Source organism: Pseudomyrmex gracilis, unplaced genomic scaffold (assembly GCF_002006095.1).
Source record: "Pseudomyrmex gracilis isolate BER0280 unplaced genomic scaffold, ASM200609v1 scaffold_10, whole genome shotgun sequence".
Classification (NCBI taxonomy): domain Eukaryota; kingdom Metazoa; phylum Arthropoda; class Insecta; order Hymenoptera; family Formicidae; genus Pseudomyrmex; species Pseudomyrmex gracilis.
Genome location: NW_018020594.1, coordinates 1,160,766 through 1,188,350, shown reverse-complemented (window position 1 = coordinate 1,188,350; position 27,585 = coordinate 1,160,766). Strand labels below are relative to the sequence as shown.

At 38.2% G+C, this 27,585-nt stretch overlaps 2 protein-coding genes across 11 annotated transcripts in view; one reads left to right on the top strand and one right to left on the bottom strand.

Moving 5' to 3' along the window:
- LOC109862907 (SLIT and NTRK-like protein 4) overlaps positions 1 to 11,542 on the bottom strand; it is a 17,950-nt gene extending 6,408 nt beyond the window's left edge. Inside the window, exons 1-3 of one of the 2 annotated variants that reach the window (XR_002251253.1) lie at positions 11,086 to 11,542; positions 3,075 to 3,207; positions 2,278 to 2,991 (exon numbers count right to left, since the gene is read on the bottom strand). The gene's annotated coding sequence lies outside the window, so the exon portion shown is untranslated. Of the gene's footprint in view, positions 1 to 2,277; positions 2,992 to 3,074; positions 3,823 to 11,085 lie in introns of those variants that run through there. The other variant, XR_002251254.1, reaches the window with a different exon arrangement.
- On the top strand, positions 263 to 27,585 carry LOC109862857. 9 transcript variants are annotated; one of them, XM_020443031.1, is made up of 13 exons: positions 263 to 849; positions 1,727 to 2,369; positions 3,022 to 3,217; positions 3,958 to 4,122; positions 14,435 to 14,562; positions 14,701 to 14,826; positions 15,939 to 16,293; positions 16,757 to 16,928; positions 17,072 to 17,171; positions 17,349 to 17,523; positions 17,789 to 17,932; positions 18,913 to 19,161; positions 20,019 to 27,585. In XM_020443031.1, the coding sequence occupies exons 2-13, from the start codon at positions 2,004 to 2,006 to the stop codon at positions 24,389 to 24,391; spliced, it is 6,549 nt and encodes a 2,182-aa protein (XP_020298620.1). In that variant the 5' UTR covers positions 263 to 849; positions 1,727 to 2,003; the 3' UTR covers positions 24,392 to 27,585. The 9 variants fall into 9 exon arrangements, with proteins under 9 accessions (XP_020298620.1, XP_020298630.1, XP_020298615.1 ...); XM_020443026.1 differs by lacking the exon at positions 263 to 849 and adding an exon at positions 862 to 1,649; XM_020443035.1 differs by lacking the exon at positions 263 to 849 and adding an exon at positions 1,250 to 1,274.

The following is a 27,585-nucleotide window of genomic DNA, read 5'->3' as shown; positions in this document are numbered from 1 at the left end:
GATAAACAAATAAGTTTTTCTAACCGTATGAAGGACAGTAGTGAAACACGGTGGACATTAAACAACACGGACTATTATATAATAATATGCAAATAATAATATTTTACTGCTTAAAATATTTGATTTTAACATACGCATATTAAATTTTGTTCGAAACACATCAATATATGTTGTTTAGTGTTTTTTTTAATAAAATGTCACTATTGTCAAACATTTTATTCAAATAATTATTATAAAAAACAAAAACGTATGTATAAAATATATTGTATACCACACTTGTCTCAGTCAAAAGTTGCAATATATTGCAATATATCCGTAATGTACACGTGCTTTTAAATCTTCATGTAGAATAATACAAACATACATTTACATGATGACAGGTAAATAAATCCATCCAAATATACGTAAACGAGATTTATTCTAAAAGCTATGACGATGTCTTGTTTATTACGCGACATATTGTTTATGGTGCATCCAAATGCACAAAATAAAACTTTACGTTCTTTTTGTCACAGTTCCACCTCCATTAACAATGTCGAACGACAACGCCTGTAGGTATATAGACGTAATGAAGCGATTATCATCAACGGCACTTCCAGTTGCGGTCTGGCTACCAGAAAGGAATTACTCGCTCGTGATAAAAAGTCTGTTACGTTGTGCGTTGTGCATAAAATTGAGAAAGAACCATTGAAATTGTGCGAACTCTCAAGTGTAGTAAAATAAACAAATGTACGCGTGAAAAATATTTTGTAGCTGTCGAGACTCGTTCGTTACAACTTGCTAAAAGTTTAATTACATTTTCGTGAATAATATGGTGTCATATCTTACATGTTAAAATGAAAATAAATTGTAATTTAACAATTATTACATATAAAAATATAGCGTTTTAAGTTGTTTTGCAGAGAAGTTTTTCTTGTCGGTCTAGTAAACTAATATAACTAATATTGATTACTACATAACAATACTAATATTGATTACTATTAATTAGAATACAAAATTACATAATTTTTTATTTTATCTTATCGTACTGACAGTAAAATGCTTGCCTTAAGAATTGGTTAATAACTCACATATCGCTAATACGCGCACAAGCGCACATTTTTTGCACTTGAATAAGTTCACACACGTTCGTGCGTATTTCAGCGGCAGTTTTGTCGCGTTTTAAATTTGTATATTACATATTATATTTATTTACTGCATTTGTTTAGTTCTAGTATATATAAAAATAAAATGCACGATAAAAATATTATACAATTGTACACAGCAACTATAGAGTAAGTAAAGACACTTATCATTTATCATGCGCGCACTTGTATCCTGTAAGTTTCAAGGTTATTTATCAGTATATTCAGTTGCAACTGCGGTGTTGTGTAATTATAACAGCGTTTCCCATACTAATATTTATGTGTCGCTGTGTTCACGAATTTACATATGTTAAACGTAATATGTGTCGTACTTCATATATAAATATTTGAATTCGCAAATGCGTATTAACTGATAACTGTCATTTTTGCGAGCATCTGTGAGAGAATCGATTAAGAATGTGTTTGTTACAAAAAGCATAAGTCATGGCAAATATCTTAAACAATAGAAAAAATCTTTGATCAATGACCGAGTTAAAAACGCTATTGTGAAAAATATAAATTTCGGTAAATAGAATATATAAAAACGATAGATGTAAAATAACCTGATATCTGTTATCCGTAAATGTGAATAAAAATTGTAGAAGTGTGTGTCGATGATCAATGGGCGCCATGCATGCTACTGCAAACTGTTTCTCTGTTTGCGAGTTGAACTTGCGGCAAACACGACGACAAAGGCAACCGTGACCGAAGATTGATCGAATGCGCTTTACGCGGTGTGCATCGTTCGCGGTGCGGCAAAGTTCGCCGGTGTGACGGCCTCCGTGCGATGCGGAAAATCTGAGATTCGAAACGACGTGCGACGGCGATCGGCGGAATCGATTTCGGCGTTGCGGAGAATCGCGCGGCATCTTCAACACAATGATTATGAGCTACAACGTAATGCCGTTCAAAAAGTACGCGGAAATCAGTTACCGCGTGAAATGCGTCGCGGTGGAGAACGAGCGGGTGTTCGGCGACGTGTACGTCACTCAACAGACACAGGATATCGCACGTCGTCCGAACGAGGATCCTTTTCCGACGGTGTACAAAAGACGGAGGCGCAATCTGATACATCAGACTCTCAAGGGACCGGATTTCATGGAACTGAACAGCAAACGACCGACCGGAAGCGTCGGCGTCGCGAGCTCGCGCTGGCAAAAGCGCTCAAAATCAACGGGGGACGAGTCAATCGCGTTTAATTACGGGAATGCCGGCAATCATGACGCGGCTATCAAGAGGCCCAAGGTAAACGCTCCTACAATGCGCTGCAACTCGAGATTAATCGATACTCCGGGAGTTTGAGTTCTCGAGATGGCAACACGAAGAAGAACTTTAGTTTGAACGGAGTTTCTACTTGCTCTGGAGATCGTTGCGACATCACCATGTAAAAGTCGTAGAAGTTGAACCATGTAGTTATTCAAAGTTGATCATAAAGTCGCTCTAACTTCCTCGAGAAATTTCCCAATCTTATATGACGATAAAATTCGAGATTACGTAGCGCACACATCAGCTAATTGCATATTAGAATATTTAAATTATTTTATAAAAATTTCAGTCAGTTCTTGCCAAACGAGAGAGACCTGACTGAATTTTCTTTTTTCTATTTTCTGGTATACAAGCCCCAGTAAGTGAGGCAAAATATGCTATAGATGAATAGACACTAGATTTAAAGCGTAACACACATACACGTGAAAACTCATGAAACTCACGTAACAAAGCCGGCACCAGGAAGCGAATAGTAGAAGCAGTTATTGTCGAGATAACGGTAGAATGAACGAGTTAATAACTTTTCTTTTCTCTTCGTAAATTCGCACAGTTTGATGTGTCGGCGGTATTCTTTCGTACCCACACCGATCGTTCTCTCTTCCTGGAAGAAACAGTCGTTTAATGATTTTAGACATATCCACCACCTATGCGCTATTCATCGCCGAAGAAAGAAGCCGTGATTACCTCGCTGGTGGATCAACTATTGCTGGACATTTATGGCATTCCGATGGCCGACAAGGGACGTTCAGAAAGCGATTCAACAGCATCGTCATTGAAACCACGCCCACAGCATCAATATCAGCAGAAAGCTCGCCTGCTATTGAAAAGTAAGACAATTCAATACGAGCTGGCGATAAACAGGCGCGTTGCGGAAAAATAGGCGCGCGCATGAAAGCTCACATCCATCTTTAACGATTGAAAGTTCAGTTAATAAGCAATCTATGTTGTGACGATCCATTTAACTTTAATGACAACGCGTGATTTTTTTTCTCCTCGTGACAAGTCTTCAGATTACTTTAAAAAGAATTTATCTCTTGATAAGAAATTATAAAAATTCTTTAATTTTATATTAACAATCTAAGTACACACATTCAAATTGTTATGTAAACGTTTGTTATAAATTTATTATAATTTTCGCTTCTCTCTATAATTAAACGCCATTATGTTTCCCGGGTCATTTATCGGTTTTGCAGATTTTTTGATATTAAGCGCAAATTTTTGTTTGACTCTATAAATAATGCAACAACTTGCAACCGGTTTTCACGATATAACGTGATTGTTTAATATCGCGATATACAGGCTTTTGTGCTTTTTCGCGCTTTTCGGGATTTACCGTATTTCAAAACTAACGAGACCGCACACTGACAACAAAAAAGCTTATGCATACACACATATTTACGTGTTAAACAGAACCAACACAGCACACACACACACGCACAAAACCGTTGTTGAATTCTTTATTATTTTGGTCACTGTTTTATTCTCAATTGTTACCGCTTGTTTATCAATATTAAACTTTATTAATTGAAAAACACAATATTTTAAACAATTGAATATTTTAATACAGGGAAAGATGAACTGCAAATTCTGCTCTCGACTCTTCACGACCACATTATTCATACAGGCGGTCTGCTTATTCGCCAGCTGCGACGAAAGGATTATCTCACTGCCAAACGTGATAAACAGTGCGATATCATCACGGCCTATCTACAAGCACACAGCGCGAAACGTTGTGAGTACACGCACTACTTTCAAACATTTTCGCGTTAATGTTTCGAACTGTTTGAAATATTTGACGTTAATCGCTTTATTATATCGCGAGTACTAAAATTTTCCACTGTTCCATATTTCATCATCACGTTCTCATGGCTCATAAATAATTCACACAAATAATTTATTAGGTCTTTGAATTAATTCTCGCTGTTGATTAATAGAGGTCAATAGTTGTGCTATTTCAACATGGCCGAAGGTGACTGTTGATGTATATGAAAGTACTTTCACTTTAGGCTTTAAGAATCAGCGTATGACATTTGAGCGAAGTGCGCAGAACACAATTTTTTATCGCATCAAAGATATCAGATTTCGTACCAACAAAAGAGCATATGCGGGAAACATTACTTTTTTGCTTTCATTTCAATAAATCTGTTGTTAAAAGTCATAGTTTGCTAGTGAAGGCTTATGGAAAGCATGCTCCATCGCAATCAACTTGCAGAAATTGACTTAAATCGATTAAAAATCGGTCCGAAAACAACGATTTTGACGTGATCGACAAAAAACGCTCTGAGCAGCCAAAAAAGTTTAAGGAATTGGAGGCATTACTTAAAGAAGATTCATGTCAAACGCTCAAAGAGTCGGAAACATTAAATGTCGATGAGTCAACCGTTAATAACCGTTTAAAAGATATGAGAATAATCCAGAAGGAAGGACACTCACATGAATTGAAAGAAAGAGACATTGCAAAACGTTTAATTATTTGTGAAATACTGTTGCAAAGACATAAACGGAAGTCGTTTTTGCATCGAATTGTAACCGGCGATGAAAAAAAAATGGATTTATTACGACAATCCGCACAAATTATTGGTGCGTCCCGACGAACCATCAACATCGACGCAACGACAGGATATTCAAAGAAAGAAGGTTATGCTGTGTATTTGGTGGGATCAATTCGGTGTAGTGTATTATGAGCTGCTGCAACCGTATCAAATCAATAATAAACTCTACCGACGACAATTACTCAATTTGAATTTCGAGCACTCAAAGAAAAACGCGCGCAATATGCCAAAAGACAGGACAAAATTATTTTTCTCTAGGATAACGCTGAACTACATGAAAAACAAGTAAAAGACATTTTGGAGGCACTTGGATGGGACGTTTTACCCCACCCGCCTTATTCACCAGACATTGCTCCTTCAAATTATCATTTGCTTTCGGTCGATGCAGGGTGATCTTTCTGAGCAGCGCTTCTTTCAAAGATATCAAAAATTCGATAAGTAGATCGCCTCGAAGGAATCTGAATCTTTTGGAAAATTCGGAATCCATTCGTTACCCGAAAGATGGAAAAAGGTTATAGCTTCCGAAGAACATTATTTTGTATAAACCATGATGTGCTATTCTTTTGAAATAATATGAATTTTTATAGCAAAAAACAGCGAGAATTAATTCAAGCATCTATTATCAAAAATATTAATTAATAACTTGTTTATGTCGTTATGATTGTTTGTTCACGAACACACTCGTGCAAGATGAATTGACGTACATTTTTAAAAATAAACGATATTTGATTTGAAACGAGATTTTAAATGTGTGTTTTTTTTGCGTTTGTTTCTATTTTTATGCAAAAACAGTTTAACGTTGTTGAAAAGAAAATGTGCTAGTATCAAATGTTTTTCTTAAGCGATTTTCTTGGAAAAACCTAGCAGTTTTTGGGTATTAAAGAGCCACTTGATGGCTTTCGAAAATACTGCGCGCAATAAAAATTTATAGCACACAGCGCACTAATGGCAGTTCTGGGAAAAAGAGCTTACCGTTCGTGCGGAAAGTTTTATGAAAATTGTGAAACGATGCATTGCTAAGACGTTCTGTATATTTATTATATAAAGGTGCGGTTATAAAAACCTGTAGGTTTTACGATTTACGCCGGAAATGCGCGCCGAAAGAAAGATATCGTATATGTAAATATTTAACAGGATAAGATACAAATGTTACAACGATACAGCGTTGATAAAGTTAGAAATGTTAGTCTCGTTCGCGGTTGTAGCGATTCGTTGCTCACTTGAATGCAAATAATTGCACACACGTTACAATAATAAATAAATTTTAATGTAATAAGCGCGAGACAAAAAAAATTACTTCTACGTGAATTTTATCAATCAGACGTAAGTTTTCAAATCTCTAGAAATTAAAGCGATTCAGGAGTCATCTGCTTATATTAGTTTGTGTCTCGAAACAATCACACGGTGATAAATGATCCAAATAACTTTTAATTCAGAGCGTTTGATTCAGACCTGAGATTAATTAAGACGTATTAAACGCATCACTTTCAGTTCCAAAGCTTTCGACATTTTACAACACGAATACATATTTTCCACCTGCATTTCTCTTTATTGTATTTTCATCTCTCTCGTATTATTGTCGTTTATATTATTGCAAACGACAAATTTAGAATTTCTACAAAAGTAGAAATTCGCCTAATATACAGACAGGGAGACCTAAGCGTTTTTACACATAAAGATGCGTCAACAATGTCGCAATGATAACAATTTAGGTTAATTGTCGCTTTATTAAACTTTTGAGACGATCTTCTTCAAGATCGTCTGGAACATCGTCGAAGAAGTTGCGACATGTCGTGTTCCGCGGCCGCGAACAAACGAGCTTTCATACGCGACGATGCGGTGATCAATAATTAGACTTTGCCGCGTCCGGCGCGGCGGCGCGAGACACGCATGCTCCGCATACGAGCGGCGCGAGCGAAGTTCCGACGTGGCATCATTGATAAAGTTTTCGATGCTGTTGCGCCCGCGGGCGCCGGGTATACGCGCAACTTTTCTCATCGTTCTTTGCGCGAGTTAGCACCGTTTAACCGGCGCGATGAACTCAGGGGATGAACTCTACGACGAGCGCACGTGACGGCAGACGGTGCACTTGGACCGCAAAGAAGCAGTTTTATCGTAGGCGGCCGTCTTTCACTTTGGAAAACTTTGCGTCGCCATCGTTCGTTTCTTCACACAAACGCGTACTATAGTTGACGCGTATCCAGAAATACGCGTTAGCGCCAAGTATGAATTACTTAACGATCATCAGGAGAAACTTTTACGCAAATATATTAAATATGTAAAATTTTATTATATCACAATCACGTAATAAAATTTCATCTGAATTTATTTGACAAAATTTCATTACGCAATTGTGATATAAGTGTGCAAATTTATTGCGATATAAAATACTAACGTCATATTACGACGGATATTTGATAAGTTAAAAAATTATTGTATCTTACATCGCGAGCACACGATTGTGCGTTTTTTTTTTTTTTTTTAAATTGAAATGATTATTTTCATGATATAGGATTTTATTATTAATCTTGTTGAATAACGGGACAACGAAGATGTGATATAAACTGTGTCAATTAACGAACCCACATGTATTCTTGACGTGTGTTAGTTTTAACGATTGATATCTTCGCTGCAAATTCTCTCGTTCTGCTACTATATATACTGTCTCTGATTTATTGATCTCACATATTTTTGAACACCCCACTTCTCTTTACACCGGATAAGATAGATTCGATATCCCGAATCCACCGCGCGAATATTACCACGGTGAACTTTCCGTGTCATTAACCCAGCAAAGCCAAAAACCCACCAGCGAACGTCCTCGCACAGAATGATTGTGTAATAAGTTACGCGATGCGGAAACTCACTGATGATCGAAACGATTATTACAAATTGCCTGAATCGCGTTTCCATAATGCAACACTTATAACGGTACATTGCCCGCGATCGTGCGCAGTTTGTCACGCAGATTTGTTAACATAAGGAATTTAAATTGTTACGTGGCATCATTTGCTTTATTGTTTATTCTCTCAAATGTGCAAACATTTTGTTCACTATGTGTAGAGCGCGCGCACGATATTGATATTTGCAAAAATATATCCTTGCCAAAATGATCTTGAACTACAATTCACAGTTCTAACATGTTTCTTTGACCTTCAATTATCTACGTATAGACGAAGAGGTGAAATTTTTACGGATGATTAAGCGAAAAAGCTACGCGATATAACAGATGTCGGATCTTTAATTTCTTATAAACGGTGCTGACTATTTCGAGTGACCCACAAACCGACGAAATCAATGAGAAATGTCAATCCCGCATCCCGCGAATAGTCTCATCAATAAAAATATTATCTCAACAATAAATTATTTTTTCAGATTTTTCAAAAAGCTACTAGTTAATATAATTTATACATTTTAAATAAAAACTTTGTGTGTGTGTGTGTGTGCTTGCGCACATACATAAATAACATTTCCAATTAACCGTATATCTGATTGTTTCATCTTAAATGTATGTATGTACATTTTCAAATATTATATTTATTCAGTAATTTCAAAAATCTGACGAGAATAATTTGTCATTTTTTGAGAGATGCGTGATTTTGCATACGCGGACGAGAGAACGATATAACGAAAAGTTCTTATAATAACACGGAACCTTGAAGATTTAATTCCTCACGTTCACTTGATCTAATAATCTCTCCATCACGTACGTTATACATTAAGATAAACTCGCGTTCATCGTGCTCCACTTAATCGAGGCCTGTAATCATTAATTTGTTTTTACGGATGAACTATTCATAGTAATATAAAACTGTGCAAATGCTCGATATTCCATCGTACCATATGTTGGTACTTATTATGCAGTTGTTTGAAAATGTGAAAAAAAAATTGGAACACGTACGACATCGAATCCGACTAATCTGTTTCACTGTCAATTAGATGACAATGCGGTGAGTTCAGAAAAAAATCAAGTGCGAAATCGTAAATTGATCAATTTGATCAATTATCGGTTATCGATAACGTCAAGATATCGGAATATAAAATTTGTAACAAATTGTCACATCATTTTTCAAGATATCACCACTTTTACAGATATCGAGATATAAAACATGATATTACACAAGACATCGCAAACGCGTGTATTTGTAATACGCTCGTGTAACTGTAACGTATGCTGTAAATTTCCACTTTTGTGCAATCGGATTTAACATTTTAACATTTAACATCTCACGCGTTAATCCGAAAATGCGCTTAGTTATTTTGCACGTACGCGCGACGCAAGACAGATTTGTTATTTGACACAATGTCAAATAAAAAAAAATTCAATTATTAAAATTATTAAAAAACATTTGACGCGATACCGCGTTTGTGTTTAAAATACCAACCAAGCCGGGATTCAAGCTTTCTTCTTCTGCAAAGTTTTCGATAAATATTCGCTCTCATCGTTCGTAGGTGAACAAATTTCAAACTTCTCACGTATTTCTCTCGGAATGATAAGATGCGCGGGGGTAAAATTATGCACACAGTGGGGAGAAGTTGGTGGAAAAACGGAGTAGCGCATGCGTTGTAACGGGAGTGGCACCACGTAGAGTCGCTACGGACACTACGGGGATGGAATAGCGATTCGTGGAACAACGAAGGCAGTAGTGCCTACTGCAGGGTTCCACGAGGAGGCAAGCCACCCCTCGTGGCAACCCTCTCACGTCGCGGGAGCTTGTGCGCGCGCGCACGTCACTTCATCCGTTATCGTTTCAGCTGACTCGACGCACTCGTCGCACGAAGACGCTCCTCCGGGTGTCTCGGAGCACACAGCTGTCCCCGAGCTACTCTGTCGCGACGCCGACATTGCGATATTTTTGCGATACTCGCGGGTCAAGAGCGTTGAAAATCTCTTCTATCTGAGAATAGCTTGAGTCCGCATTTTTCCGACGGAAAACTGTGCCGCTGGATACAGCGTGCACAGTTCGGGGTCGTTTGCTCGTGCTGCATACGTGCTTCAATAGTACGCGCACCAATGTGCATCGAGGTGGTGTTGTGCTGCATGATCGACGACGAAGACGACTGCCCGATAGCACGTTGTCAATTCTCGTGGTAAAGATGGTACGATCCGATTAACATGCCAAGTCTGTTCTGTCCGAGTGTCAAAATACTGCGTTTGTTTAATGTCCCTTCTCGCGAGCAAGTAAGTACGCGATAGATCAAGCCGCGGTTGGTGCATCGTGAACAACGCTGGAATGCACATTTAAATCACGGTCGCGCGTCACGAGAGAGAAATGCGTGCGTGTGTGTGTGTGTGTGTGTGTGTGTGTTCGCGCATATTTATGTACACCTCTTAAATGAAAAATCTCTCGCAAAAAATTAATCAGTCAATTTGCGAAAATTAATTTGCTTTTGGAAGCAACGAGTTAATTTTGTTTTTATGTCTGCAGCAACGAGTTTTCACAAATTAGAAAACACCAAAACCAAAATGAATGATTAAAAAGAGAGCGGAGGAAAAGTAGGTAAAATTGTTTCGCGTGACGCATTTAAAGTTCAAACCACGCACTTAGCGAGAAAAAACATTTACCTGCAAGTTTTATGCTAAACAATACATATAAAACACAAAATAAATACGTAAAATACAATAAATAAATATAAAGATAGATTTTTCTTTCTGTCGAGTGTGTTGTTAAAAGTAGCACATAAATTGTTGGTTTTTCTACACGTGTATCGATTCTCGTTTTTGGCTTTTAAACTTGTTCCATCTATTTTTTTTTTTTTTTTTTTTTTTTTAACGTTTTATGATTTATCGATGTTAGACGTTTATACGATGTGAATTGATCGGTACAACTTTCCGACACTTCGTCGAGAAAACACGGGAAGCCGAACTTGTCGAAAGTCGCGATCAATCAATGTGCGCCTCTTCGGATTTCCGAAGGGACATTAAACAGACCGAATTGGGAATTCCTCAAAGTTCGTTTCTTCGTATCGTCTCGAGCTAATAAGAAATTTGACGCAGCTACAACGTTAATAAGTAATCACTCACATATCTCGATAAAATTTGACAACTGATACACTTACGTTCACCTTTTGCGAATCGAAAAAATTTTACCTTCAAGAGAGAAAGACACTAACTGACGCTTATAAATTGTTTTACTACTCACGTTCAAGTACGTCACAAAAACAGATATATCACGTAAACGACAAACGCTCGGACATAAATTTAAATCGTAAAGTGATAAACTAAGTGATGCAATGCATCTTCTTAATTGCATTGTAATCGACTAGTCGCGATCGGATTACTGCCCCAGCATTTTATCGGTTTCATCAACCACTGGCGAGCTAAAAAAATCGATTCTGTTATCAGCTTTGGCCACTTTTATCGGCGTTATCTGCATTTTACCGCGGACAAAAACTGACGGAGTTTAACATGAGCCAGTGTAACGTGTACATGACGTGGTTTGCACATTGATGCAATGTAATTAACAAATCACGCATTTGATGTTCCAAATAACGAGAGACTATATGGAGCAACTATCGGCGATCTATAAAGAGCGGAAGCGAGAGAAAGAGAGAGAGAGAGAGAGAGGGAGAGAGAAAGAGAGAGAGAGAGAGAGAGAGAGAGAGANAGAGAGAGGGAGAGAGAAAGAGAGAGAGAGAGAGAGAGAGAGAGAGAAAGAGAGAGAGAGAGAGAGAGAGAGAGAGACGGTCATGTTATACGCGTAAATACAGTGCGTTGATATCTACATTGTGTTACTTGTAACAGGTGGTACAGCTGTATATATACATATGGCGTAGAAAGAACAGCGAGGAATGTTCTCGTATACTGAATTTTCACCAAAATGCACATTTCATTTGACGCATAGTTAGGAAAAAAAAAAGCGTATTTAAATAGTACAATAATTTTTAGGTTGTTTTAGCGTTTTATATTATCATTTAATTACACATTCACACCAAAATAGCAAAATGCTGCATAATTAATTAGTGCAAACTAATAAATTACACGACTGTTTGTTTTTCGATTTTCTCATGTGAGCCTTCGGAGCCTTAAAAAATTTTTTAATTGTTTTCTCATGTGAATTTAACGTCAAGTGAAAATTTCTTTTCGCCAAATACAGTTTCGCGATTAAGCCCATCGTTCGACCGGTTTTTCAGAGTCATAATAAAAATAAGGTTCATTCGAAGAGAACGTCGCAATCCGTTGCGTGTAAAGAGAATATTGCGGGAATAAACCGAGGGACGGCCGATCATGAATCACGAGAACGGTTGAGAGCAGCGTGTGCGCGATATAACGAAAGGCAGAAGAGATGAAAGTGAAACGATGAAGAAGAGAGAGTGGCGCTTCTAATTGGAGAATGAACGGATTTTTCAACTCCCTCAAAAATTTCGCGTCCGGTGCTACCGGCTCTACTTCGAGATACGAAGAGCTGGAAGGTGAAGCGACAAATTTCTGTAAATCCATCTCGCATGCTGTACTATCCGCTTGTGTGTGTGTGTGTTGCATGTGTACAACTTAAAGTTCTAAGTAAACCACTTATATGTACGTACCTATAAGCTACTCGAGAGCTAACTACATTTGCAAATTACATTTTGTCAAATGCTTCTGCAAAACATACATATATATATATATATATATATATATATATATATATATATATATTCTATATATCTATAGAATAATATTAATCTCTTATACACCTCCATCTGGTATATACTGCCTGTATCGGCCTTATTTAATTTCTTTGAATATTAATCTGATGTGCGTTGAGTGCACCGCGAGTTTAAAGTATTTTGTATTTTTTTTTTTTTTTGGTCACACAAAGATGTTTTTAAGTAGAGAATAAAATATAGAAGAGAGAGAGAGTAGCTAAAAGAAAGAAGAAGAGAAGCTTACTTTTTTTTAGTTGCCGTTGCACGTAATTTTCCTTTGTGAGCGAAAGGATAATTTCATGTAAAAAAATTCAAAAACAAAATATGAGAAGATGGCAATATTTTGTATCACCTAATGAGAGAGAATTTAATTTAATGTAGTTGAAACTTTCAAAATACAAGTTGAATATTTTAATATATTATTATCCCTTACTTTATTATTTTATTACTTTAATTAGAACTTTATAAATTCATGTTGTAGATCAATTGAAGAATTGGAAAACATTAAATTACTTATTTAAGTCTGTCACAAAATCTAAAAATTTACGCACAAGTGTGCGCAAAAATAACAGCAAATTCTAGTTTTAAATCTCTATTCATGTGCAAACTATTGAATTAAGTTACGCGAACCCGCAGCATTCGCCGTTAAAATTTTCATGATGCATCCAACTCGTATTAAATATTAACTCGATTAAAATTTAAACGTTCTGTGTTGTTTGTCAACGTTGAAGCACGTATAAAATTTAGCGGCATGGCACGTTTAATCTGTTTGCATTACAACAGACAGCATTGCATCTCTATGCCGTTCTATCATAGCAATAAAATTTACGACGATGTAACTATGTTCTTATGTGTCATTTGTAAGACACTCGGAGTTGAGTTAGCATGAATTGTAACGAGCGTACATTCGAATCAATTTCAGTAGAGAATATCTGTCCGGGGAAATTGTTGTACAATGTAGAAGAGCTTTCTGTTTATTTTCTCTGGCAGCAAATATTTTGTTTTGTTACTTTGCGCAATTTTCCAATATGGCAAATAAAAACAAAACAAAAAAAACCATAACGCGCGCGCGCGCGTTACGCACACGTGGCAATTTAAACCTCTTAGCAAAATATTCGATAGACAAATATACAAAATTTGTTATGAGAGAAGTGGAAATTATATCAAATTTGCGCGCCGATGCGCAAGCATATATAGCAAATATATAGCTGGCCGGTGGTTTGTTCAGTCATTAATAGAATTCCATCGCGATCTCTTGTTGCATTGATTCGTTCGTGTAATATTGGATATCGTCAATACACGTCTCACAGAGCACGTGTCACTTTTGCTTATGTGACCGCGGTATGGTAAAACTGATTACTCCGAGAATATATTTACCTCCGAGCGATTATTTCTACTCAATTATCCTGGCAATTCCTTTGCAAGGGTTGTCATGGAAACGATCATGCAACGACCCTTCTACTAAATGGCAAGCGCGATCAAGCTTTGCAATCGCGTCAGTCGTTCGTATACGACCGAAGAAGAATGACTTTAATGTTTTTTAACTATGACAAAAAATAAATAGATAAATAAAAAATCGTTCTCAAATTATTGATTCAAGTCGAACATTAGTGCACGTGTGTGTCGAGTTTGTTTGAGCCAAATACTAAGTGTTTTTTAAGTACTTATTTGAGTTAAATACATATGCAAGTGTTTTCGCTTTGTGTGTGCGACAACGTAAAGCATTTACTGTGCAAATTATATCGGTAACGTGTAAAAGGGATCAGTAACGAAGACGTTATGTGTCATTGTAAATACATGCAGTAAAACTATTCTAATAGAGATGAGATAGAGATATTTCATAAACTTTTTTTTAAATTTCAGTCGAAGATACAAAAATGAGGTTTAGTTTGACTCCGCAACCGGGTGAAAGTGGTTTTATACAATGGTTAGACGCAATGAAAATGGTTGCGAGACTACAAGGAGGGATACCACCAGAGTTTCGGAAAAGGGTGAGTGTTTCGAGTAGATCTAGGAGAGAGCAGAGTAAATAATTATAACTATCAATCTATCTCTCTCCCTCGTTCTCAAAACTTCAACAAATTTGTCATTAAAATAAACGTAAACCAACAATTGATGTTTTCCTACAGTTATGGTTGACGTTAGCGGAACGTCATCTGGAACAACGCGGCGTAGATTGGAAGCAGGCTGAGAAGGTCTGTTTTAACGAATGGAGTAATCCTGATGATGAAGAACTTGGCATACAAATCGTGAAAGTAGGTGCCTACGGTAGTGTCTAGATACGTACAGTCAGACAGTTTGCTTTAGCTTCAAAACTTTGCAAATAATTACATCTGTTGGGGTGCATGAAAGTTCTCTCCTACGCAATGTTTTAACAGATGTCATCGTCAAGCTCTGCATTTTTTTTTTTTTTTTTTTTTGACAGCGCTTTTATTATCTTTTCTTGTTTTTCTTTCATTTTTCCACATAACTTCGATTGTTCGGAGAAATTTAACAAAAATCTACGTCGGTCTTTTTCTTTGATATTATTTTCAACAATACGCACTCGTTCGTTACGCTATCTGCAAAGTGAAAGGCGACCTGTTTAATTTCAAGAGACATCTCTAAACATGCAACGCCAAGAAGCGTATTTGCCGAGACAGCGGCGCATTTATTTCGAAGCGCTCTTTGCTATTCTTAACACGAAAACGTCGAGTTGACAAACATAACTCCGTACTGCATAATAATAAATGACTTAATTAAACGGAATAAAGTAAAGGAAGCGAAAAATTAGTTGCTGCGTTTAATCTAGATCAATGCAAATATCGTGCGCAATTAAAACGAGTTGTCTTTCTGGAAATAGCAATCTGACACTTATTTTAAAATACTTATTTTATAAGATACGATTTTATCAGCTTCGTACGTATTTAAAAATAGTAACATTAATTATTATTAATGTTCAATTAAGCCCCCGGATCGTTCGTCATTGTAATGACGAGTAATCATCCTTATCGGTTGCTCCCGCAATTTAAACCCACCTACATAGATTGCATTATAACGGGGAATTTTCCCGAAGAGTGACATTCACAGTTTCTCGTTCCTCTTTCGTCGGTTTATTTTTAGCACTTTAATGACATATGTAATAGTAGATTGTTCTCTTATTTATTCGCGCGATTCCATTTAGAAAAGAAACTTGAGATATGTACACACATATATAAAAATGGAAAATATGGCGAGAAAATGAATTTTATGTAAAAAAAAAAAAAAAAAAACAATTGCGTTAATTTTTCCGGTTAACGCCAATAAAACTCGTTCGTTCGATAAGACTCGAAATGTCAATTTCGGTTTGTTCGTTGATGTAAAGAAAATATTATTATACGATTTGCAGGACTTGCACAGAACTGGCTGCAGCCTGTTCTGCGGTGCTGCTGGCCGGGACAATCAAGCGGTGCTACGTCGTGTCCTGCTCGGTTTCGCTCGTTGGAACAAATCCGTGGGTTATTGCCAGGGCTTAAACGTTCTGGCTGCTCTCGTTCTGCAAGTGATGGATCGCGCGGAGTCCTCGGCTGTGAAAGTGATGATATATCTAATAGAAGGTGTTTTACCAGAAGGCTATTTTGCTGATAATCTGCGAGGTCTCTCCGTGGATATGGCGGTGTTTCGGGATCTTCTACGCTCGAGGCTGCCAAAGTTGTCCAAGCATCTCGAGGCGCTTCAGAGTGACGCAAAGGATAAAGCGACGGGTGAGTTGAATTGCCAAAACAAAAACGAGAGATGAGAGGCGCTAGAAATACAGGAGTCGCGCGACAACAAGAAGATTGTGTGTGTTATTTTCGAAAATTAAAGTGCGCGTAAGTGTGAACAAATGTCCACTAAGTTTGAGATGTAAAAACACTTTATTCTTCTTTTCAAAAAATTATAATGGAACACTTTTGTTTTCAAATAAAAAAATATTTAATTTTTCCTCACATAAATATTTTAGAACTGGAATTTTTTGAAAAATGTGTGGAGCAGCTCAGATTGGAGCTCTTGATTCCGTTTATAGAAACGTCGCATCTAATTAAAACTCGTTAAAGCACGAAGAGCTAATTTACTGCAAAATACCGATAATCTCTTCGACTATAATTTAATTAAATTTGATCTCATTGTTCCTCATCTCATTTATTCCGATTATTACGGCAGATGATATTTGCCTCGCTCTTTCAGGAAGCAGTTACGAACCCCCGCTCACGAATGTGTTCACTATGCAATGGTTCCTCACGCTTTTCTGTCACTGCTTGCCGCAGGAAGCGGTTCTTCGTGTTTGGGATCTGATATTTCTCGAAGGTGACGAAGTGCTCCTTAGAACGGCACTTGCCATCTGGGAAGGTCTCTCGGAGTGAGTGTGAAACAAAAAATTTCAATTAAGTTTATTTATCGTAATTACGCGTAACTGGAGAGAAACTCAACGAGAGACTGTGTGTTTTTCTTCAATTTATTTTATATGCCACGAGTAACTGGAATAATTAATTGTGTTTCCAGTCGCATAATGACCGTAACGTCGGCGGACGAGTTTTACAGCATAATGGGAGTGCTTACGCGAGAGATGCTAGAATTCACCGACACAAACAATCTCATAAAGGTTGAGTGCTATAATTCATATTTGGGTTTGATAACGCAATCCAACAGGATAATTGCGATAATTAGAGACATGTCTTGTCTTTGTACAAGTTACATTACTCCCATTAACGTATTAGCTATTATTTTCTGTTATATTATTCACGTTGATACATAATTCATTTATCAATTATTCCGACAGAACATTGTAAGCATGGGACCGTTACACGGTGTGACGAGTTTGAGAGAAAAACATCGATATAATATCACCCCATGGGCGCGAAAACTGAGCGACGACGACGACAGCGAAACGGAGGAGGATGAGAGATTAGCGGTGGCGGCTGCTATGTTCAACATGGCTCAACGTATAAAGAAAGGTGATTGTTGTTTGCGTTTGATGAGAAAAATAATTCCGTGAGTGATTACTTGATATATTGCAAAAGACAGTGATAAAACGCGAAAACGAAAAAAGGTTTTTAATATCTGGTTAGAGAGTTATCCAGCGGGATAAATCAAGATGATTAATTATTTACAATTGACGCGCGCGGGAAAAATAAGAAAGAGATTACCTATAGGTACTGTACTGGTATTAAGACATCGAGCGCGTATTGACGCTTGTTGAAAGAAATGATGAATTTTCAGATCGCATACCATCAACAATAGGAGCGTTACAAGCAATGGCACCTAGCAGCGATCGGGAACGCCTTGCTCTGGATATTACCACGCTGAAACAGCAATATGCAAAACTACGAGAACGACAGCGGCAAGCACACATAATACTCTCCGGTAATGGCAAATGAGTAGGAAGAAAAGCGGTTTTTGCATAATTTTGCATAATAGAGTAGTGTAAATATTGAATAAGAAAGATATCTCTTTCGAAATACGAAGAAAGTGAAATTTTTTTTTGTTTTTAAGTAAGCAAATTTGAAGTGTGTACGTTGTTTGTTATGTTCTTCTTTTTTTTGTTATATTTTTTTCAGAGAAATTAAATAAACAATTTACTTTTCAAAATTACAAAAAATCACACGCGTTCGGACATTTATATGTTTTAATATGTAATACACGTTTAATTATGCATTGCGTTTGTGCATAATTTGTGAGTGAACGTAGAAGGAATAAATTGCCATGAAATTTATACATCACTCGATCTGGAACGCACATATTATAAATGCAATATGCATATTATGTTACAACAATGATCTTACGCCAATCCTTCTAGCCTCAATATTATTCTAAATTAATGAAAAGCGACTGTGTAACGTCATATGGAAAATCGAACGTTGCTCATCTTTAAAATCAAACCTCGGCACGTGCGTAGGGATTTGACAATATTACCGAGCACATTGCAACACTTTGCCGTTCTGCTCGCCGCTATATAATCTAGTCCATATATTCATGAATGAACCGCGTCGAACTTATGTCCACACTTACGACTTTAGATGCTATCGTCACGTATTTCGTTCCGAGCGGAAGTGCACGATAACAACGTGACCTTTCGAGATCTTGTGACCTATCACGTAAAAACGCGGTTTCCAACCATACGTGATTCGCCTCGGTTCGAAGTAGCCGCTTCGAACTGTTTTCTGATAAACCAATAAAACTTATATGGCCATATTTTGATTGACGTACGTCAATAAAAAACTGTGAAACGGGAATAAAGTTTTTAAGTATAAAAGTATAAAACAAGAATGTTTTTTTGTATAAAACACGAATGTTTTTTCGAAATCTTTTTTATTTTTTAACCGACTTCTTATATTCTGATGCAGCCGCGTGCGCGAGACAGACCATGGTACCTCCACCCACTTCCACAGCTATGAATCATCTGTTAGTGGGCAAAAATGCCCTTGTAAGTGGAAAAAATCGACCACTGAGTTTGCCGTCTGTCACTGTCACATCAAAATTACGGCCAGCAACTCTACACAGCCCAAGAGGTCAAAATCGCAGGGAAAGGCAAGGTGTTACGCTTCACTGGAAAGACGCAAAAAGGCCGAAGCAAAGAGCTGGCGACGCTGGTGGTAAGTGCAATTCATGCTTCAGAATTCTTTATTAAAATAGAAATTTTTCAATATTTGCAAATTATCTCTCTGTGTTTCTCTTTTGTAAACTCAAAAACTTGTGCACAACGAAAAGAAAAGTGCAATCTATTTTGAATACAAATAAAATGCTCGATAAATATAACTAATGTAAAGTATCTCGATGATAAAATACGCGTTTTTAATGATTAAATAGTTTATTATTTTTATTTTTCTCTATTTTTAGTTTTTTATTTTTTATGTAAATAGTTTTTACCAAAATTTACAAATATAAAAATATCACAACATGCGACGAGAGATTCACTTAAAAATAGTTGTTTATACATGTAAATGATTAAAAAAACAGAATAAAATTATTAAATTTGTGATATACACTGAATAATCTACATACGGCAACTGGCAAGCGTACCAGCAGAGAGTAAGGTATCTTCTATCTACCGACGGTAACTTTCAGTGTGGCAACACTGTTTATCAGTAGTCAATATATCTACAATCTCCCATGATAAAAGTACATCAACCACCTGTTTCACGTTTGATACCAACAAGTATGACTATTGACGCAGGTGTGGCAAATAGAGTCAACATCCAGTTCCGAATCTTTTCTCTTGACAAGTCGTTTCCTCTGCCGCGAATTAAAACTTCAATACATATAATTTCGTACAGATATAAGTTTACAAGTTATCGCTTTTTCTATTTGTTAATTAATTTTTTCACCAGTAGTGATACTAAATTGACACATCTCCGATCACTAATTTAATTGTGTTATTCATTTCTTTCTTTCGGAATTTGTTGTTGAATAATTTGTTTTATACAGAGTGATCTTTTATTTTATATTGCAGACGCTGATGCCTTTGGTTCAGCATTTTTGCAATCGCCTTCGGAGGCAACATCTGTGACGTCGCCTAACCGAGTTGACAGCGACAGTGACAGCACGTCGACGGAGCTGTGCGACGAACCGGATCGTCTGAGCGACGTCGATAGCGAGGAACTTACGTCAGCGTCCGATTCTTACGTCATGGACGATGAAAAGCACGCTTACGCCGAGGGTTCGTCGACCTCGGCTAGCACACCTGCGCGCTCGTATAAAAGCGAGCCGACAACAACGATCAAGGAGCCGTCACAGACGAATTCGATTCTCGTAATCGAGCAAAGCGACAAGTCCTCATCCTTGACTGAGATCTCGATCGCCAACATCACCGATCAGATACGAAGACTGTCGGCGGAGGATGACAATAACACGACGATTTCTCAAACACCGAGCGCGCGCGACAACGACGAGCTGTCGGCAAGCGATTATTCGCTCGAGAGGTCACAGACGAAGGCGACGGAGTTAATGCCGCAAGATCCTGTCAATTATACGTCAAGCGAAGACGCGACGAGATTCTCGCCAAAAAATGTGAATAGCTACGACTATTTGAATCTCAAACCCGATCTTGTTGAGGAAAAAACAGATGATATTTTGCTGCACAAAACAGATCGACTGAAAAGCACGGAAGAAATAGAAGAAATCGTTCAGACTAACGGTAAAGACAGTACAGGCCTTAAGATTAATATAATGGAAAGCACTACGAGTATATCACGCGATAGTTCCACAGAACAGCCGAGCATCTCTTTAGATAGAAATTACGATAAATTCAGCACATCCTTAGATACAGATGATAAGCTTTTCGAATCTTCTTTAAGATTTACAAGCAAGCTCTACTTAGATTCGAAGAACGATAATTTAAGCGACGCCGATGTTACGAGTAACAGAACTGCGGATATCACAACCGAGTCGCGATCTTTCTATTCCAACAGATACGTTGTAGGCCATCTTCCAATTTCCTCGATAACAATGGATAACAAATTAGCAAAACTCTCGCACGAAATATATGCAAATCCGAAAGATTTGGCGACTTCTGAACCAAATTTAAAAACAGATGTTTTCAGCGACCAACAACCGACGATACAAACAAAATCGTGTTCCGATCTGAAAAAGAGTCCGAAATCTCCGGACAGCGCGAAGTCGTTCAGTTCTGGAGAAACGATGGGTCCCGACTCGAAACCTTCCAGTTTGACTGCGAGCCCGAGAACGCCAAATAAATCGGATTCTCGCGATTTCGCGATCGACAAATCGGCCAGCTCGTCCGTCAGCTCGGATTCCAAAACTCTCGTTCTCCATTCTGCAAGTTCGGATATCACCCACGATATTTCGAGACCGATCACAAAGAGAACATCAACGTATGAGAAATCAAGCCCGTCGACTCCGATCAGCACGGATTCGCTGAAAAACAAATCCGATACAAGTCCGAAGTTGGTGATCAGCAGTTCCAGCGACTCGTGCAGTCCGAGCAAAGTTAAGTCTTCCGAGAGGTCGTTCAGTTCCGATCTGCAGTCGCCAATAAGTGCCAACTCTATTAGGTATACTTCAAACTACGGGAAACGAGGTCAGGACAACGTGTCAGAATCGCCGATCGATCTGAGCTCCGCGACCTCGCCGTTTTATCCTATCACGAATCCCAATCAGAAGACGCCGTCGCCGTACAGCGTAAGCAAACGTAGAAGCAGCGAAAGCGCCGAAACGTCACCCGATCAGAAATCGATCAGCTTGAAGGATTCGGTAAAGTTCTCAGGTTATCAAGCGAATCTTGATCCCTCGCCAAAATCAATCGAGACTAAGGTCTCCGACCGAGTCGAGAGAAGCGATGTGTTTGCCAGACCACAATTCAAAGGGCTGAGTACGGAACTGAATGCGAGTTACACACCGAGGGAGAAGAACAAAGCTGATTTGAGTTCTTACGAATCGATCGGCGCCGAGTCATACTGTAACCGCGCCGATTTTCTCGATGACAATTCAGACGATCCGTTGTCGGAGAAAGACGTGGTGCCTCAATTGCCGCACGAGAAGCTCGACAAGCATTATCTGAATTACAATTACAGACGCAGAGATCGATCGAAATTGACTGAGAGAAGTTCGAGCAGCCTGGAGAGTAGATACACCGATTTGAAGTCCTCGGCATCGATCGATGAATTCAGCGCGACTATGGCGAAAAAGCGATCCAGCGATATTCTGGAAGATATGAAGCATCTGGAAGCAAAGGCGTTCAGTGACGGATCGCCCGACACTACCATGCTAACGAAGAAATCGAGCGACATTTGGGAAGATATGAAAAACTTGGAAGCGCGGCGACAGGATACCTTCAGCAATTCGGCGAGCAGTTTCTCAAAGCAACGTTTAGAAATCCCGAACATAAGCATAACGAACGAGAGTAGAAAATCCTACATAGTGCATCCGAAAATCAACATCGACGACAACAGCATACTGAAGACCATAACCTGCAACAAAAACGACAACGACACGGAAGACGACGGTAGAGAATCGAAGGTCGGTGTGTGGACCAAAGTAAAACCTCGAAAGAAGGGGGACAACGGACGCAGAAGTAGCGACAGAGCGTCGAAAATCATTCAAGAGAACTCGGCCATACTGCACAAGATCCTGGCTTGTCAGGCGAAGAAACGTTTGCCAGATTTGGAAGAGATATCCAAAGAGATCACTATCAGTCCGATAAACGAGGAAATCTCGAAGATATTCAGTCCGATTCTCGAGAAAATGGGACTGAACGAGCACGAAATAAATGAGGAACTCGCTCGGATAAATTTAAAAGATTTTGATAACATGACCGCTACCAGTGTGTCGGAGTTGGACGCGAAAATCAACGAAGAGCTGACGAAACTCTCTCTCATCGACGATACCGAACAAATCGATGAGCTGGACGTAGACGAGATCATATCGCCCGACTATCTGGACACTCGGGAGGCGTTAATAGATCATAAGATAAACGAGGAACTCTCTAAACTTTTGGCAAACTACGAGGAAGAATCGCCGCCGAACGTGATTAATCTGGAGAAAGGTTCGTCCAGTCAGAACATAAGCGAGACGGAGGGTTTAGATCTCACCAGTATTTCGACGAACGTATTTTCCTACAAATCGTCCAACGACTCGATCGAGACCAGGAGCGATTTGGATTCCACGCAAGAAGCTGCGATTCAGTCCGAAAAATTCCCATTCGCGACGCTGAAGTACGAGCAGAGCATGTCGCCCAGGAGCGATATAGATATTTACAGGGAGCTGGAGAAACTCGACAAGATCTCGTCCGCGCAAGTGCTGCCGGACGCGTCGATCGAAGTACCGCCGAAACGATTGTCCCCTATTTCGTACATTACCGACACTTCAGCTTATTCGGATGTGTCGTCCGCGGGAAGATACGCGCCGAAGACAAGCCCGTTCGACGTCGCGCCGTTGAAGAGCTCTTACGATCCTTACAAGAGCTTTGAGTTTCCGAGCAGATCACCGCGTGACAATCTTTACGCAGCGTACGATAAACCAAGCGATTCCACATTCGAGTACACGGATTCGAAGCCGAGACTGTCGCTTGATCCGTACGATCGGCATCTCAAGGGTTCGATATTGTCGAAGGAATCTCTCGAGTTTCGCGTGAGATACGACAACGATTCTCCGGGACCGATCAGCGGCGAATACGCGGCTGTTCAGGATAACAAGTCGCCGGTATCCTTGACCGTAGGAAGTTCTTACTACGGCAAAGCTAACAATAAAGTAGTCACGCCGACCAAATATATCGGCAAAGAGGAGAAATGCCTCGATATCGGAGAATATACCAGCGACAAGTCGGATATTTTGCGTCACAAGTACAGCGGTTTGTCCCCAAAAGAATACTCTCTCGTCAGAAGCACGGACTACGACAAATCCTTGGGCACGTTGCCGCATCTTGTCATGGAATCGGAACCGGATATTGGCTCGTATCTGCCGACGAGGCATCGCGACTACAACGTGCTGTCACCCAGTCGCCAATACAGAGACCAATATTACCCTTCAAGTCCGAATCATTACACTCCGAAGCTCTCGCCGAATCTAGTGGAAGAAACGACAAGACCGGTCGCTTCACAGCCAGAATCCCCGAGCAAAATGAGTGTCGGAAAGTACGGAGACCTGACAAGCAAGGGGTCGAACTGTTACAAGAAGTCGACATTAACACTCGGACATCTTGAAAGTGCGGACAAAGATAACGAGAACGCGGACACGACTCCCAGTCCTAAGGCGCACTTCAGTCCTTTTCCAGTTAGAAATAATAGCAGAAAGCCGAAAGAACTGACGTTGAAGTTGGGCCTGTATTCACCAAAGAGCTCCGATTTTGGTCAACTGAAGAAGTCATAGTGCTCGGCAAATTGTCGAAGCGACCAAGCTCTCGACCTACACCTACGCAATTCGCACGTCGGCTGGTTCGTCATCACGGAAACGGAAATCTACTACAAACATGTTCGCTAAATCTAAGTTGTATGTCAACGGATTCCTACACTTTTCACGATGCAAAGCATAATCAATGCGTTTTTTCAGCGAGTCCGTTTATCAATTTTCCAAATTTAACAAAGTGGGCCTAACTCATCGCCTAAATATTTCGTAAGTCGTATAAACATAATGAGACCGATACTACCATAAGCAAACAGAAGATAAGCTTAATTAGTTTTAACATGTTGAACATAGCCTTATATATAAGATACTATAATTATATAAAATAAATTATAATTATATATAAAAATAAAGTAATTATATATAAAATAAAGACGTGTGAGTTTCACAGTGCTCGAGTCGGACAATTGTGAAATTTATATTGACGGGGCCGGAGAGAGATCAGACGCTAATGCGGAAGTAACACATAAAAGTGGATACACAAAAGCCCGCCGTTATTTCGCAATCGCGATAAGTGCGAAATAATATCTCCATAAATGCAATTAAATTTGGGAATATTGCTGAAACAATATATCGTGCGTAATTGACGCGATTACAAAATAGCAAATCCGGACAAAGCAGATTAATGATAAATCCAATCCCCATATTCGGCCGCGCGTTTCTCGCTTCCTGTCCTTTATTTCATCATTAAAAGATAATGCGCACTTCACGCACATTCGATTATTCAGATTTGTTCGGGATTTTTTTGTTAAAAAAAAAAAAAAAAAAGAATCCGAAGAACGTTAACGTACGATAAAATGCCCGCGTTTAATCGCTGAATTTACAATTAAATGCCTTTGATTCCCTCCAATGTTATGCCGAAACATTTTCTTACAAGACAACTTCCAAACCGACGCTACGCAATATATTTAAACCTGTACTGTTACAAATCAATATATTTATCCGAAGAAATGTAACAAACTATTATTCTCGCTTTTCTTAAACGTGTCGCGCTACAGACACGGTTCTTATAAACAAAACAAAATGTCTGCAGTATGACAGAATTTTCTCGAACAAACAAAACCAATCGATTATGATGTAAACGGTTGACAAACGGTATGAATCTGCGTAACTCTAAGCGAATTGTGCACCACAAATTAGATATAAAACAAAGGCGGAGAAATTGTACATAATTTTTAAGTATATTGATTATACTTGAATTACAGAAGAGGAACAAAACCCTTCACACAAAAATCTTTTTATATAAAAGTAGTATTTTTAGATGTTTCTAAACGAACGAGAGTGTCTACACTCTGTTGCAGTATTCGGCAATCAGCTTGCTTGAAGTAGGCTGCGGCTTAAGAGCGCGAGTAGTAGTTAAGAACTTGTTGCTACACGAGTTTGCATCCTTGCTGACAACACAAAACGGCTTCAATTCGACACGTAAGCAAAAATTGCATTGTAAGAGACCCGGTGCGGGACAGATATCTGTTTTGTCGCGGAACAATTCGAAAAATGTGGCTTTCTCATTAAGATATTCACACAACTTGGTTTTTTTTTAACATAAGACGCTTCTGCAACTTGCTTACAGTAGTACGTGGAAAATCGTTCATCTCTTGTTAAAATTCTCAGATCAACGCGTCAAAAATCCTAACACACAGCTTGTAGTCAGTCTAGTAGATTTTTTCCCCAAAGATTAATTATTAGAGAATATTTGCCCAATCATCTGTGATAGTTTAGAGAACGAGATAACACACACACTTACACGATGTTAACTTATTAGAATGTTTATCATAGAGCAATTATTAATTTAAGCACACATTCTCTTTTAGTAACAACACCTTGCCAATGTTTACTTTTTTTTCTTTTTTTCTATTGGTATTACGTCTAATTTTTTAACGTAACAATGTCAATCAAACTCATTATCAATGACGATTTTCTGAGTATACATTTTAAAATTCTACTTGGTATACATGCATACATACTAAACCACTATCCATAAAAAAGAATTAATAACACATTTTTCACTCTCTCTTCTCTCTTTCTCTCTCTCTTACGTCCATACTTTAAAGATACAACAATATACTTGTCAATTGCGATGTAAGAAAACTATTAATAAAAAAAAAAGAAATCGTTACTAAAAAAAAAAAAAGAACTTCAGGCACAAGTATTATATAAATTTGCGCGTGGGAGCTTTTATATATGACGTTGTAATAAAGTTCTTCTCGCGTTTTCTTTGACTTATATAAATATATATATATAATATTAATGCGAGCGTGTGTGTATTATATAGATATATATATAGATTACATAGAATATCTGATAAACTTTTCAGTGCTCGTTATACGCTGCATCGTAGGGAATATATTGCGCACTTGAATGGTTTTTGGAGTGCGTAGAAAATGTAGCATTACCTTTGTTTCGGTTACAATATAGACGACGAACATTGAATTCCAGAGAAAAAGAAAAATCCGAAAGTAGTTCCACACACAGATGCCTGTGAAATATAGAAAGTATTCGTAAAGGTGCTGGGAGAGACACGGCGACACACTTAAAAATAGTTACAAAGATATATATATATATATAGTTTAAATAAGAGAATATATTTAAATGCTTATATTGAGTAAATTAGTGGAACTAAAGCATTGTTAACGCAGTTGCTATAATATTACGAGTTGTCAATGTCGCGCGTTTTTGCATTCTCCGTCATCCAGAAACTTAGGTTCACTTTGTTATATATATAAACACACATTTTAAATGAGAAATAAAACTGCTCGACAATATGTACACTTAATTCAGTTGTTTGCGAACTTTTACTCAAAAAGCTTCTCGACGGAGTGCTTTTCGATACTTAACGAAGAATACGTTGAAATATGTGTGAATACACGTAGTGTTTTTCTACTGGATCAAGAAAATCAGAATCGGTTAGAATATGATTGTGACAAATATGATTGCGTACGTAAAGCCTTAATGAAGGCTTCGCGCGTGATAAAAATGCAAATCCTATGCGAGCGTCTCGTTCGAAAAGATGAGAAAATTGTATTTAAGGGCGCGAATGCGTGTGCAGTTGTTACGTGATGATGTTTTGAGAAAATTATTGTACATACATGCGAGTCATGTCAGATATAAGACTGTATATTTGAAATGCAAATAGAAATAATTAAGTCGTTAAGTGAATAAAG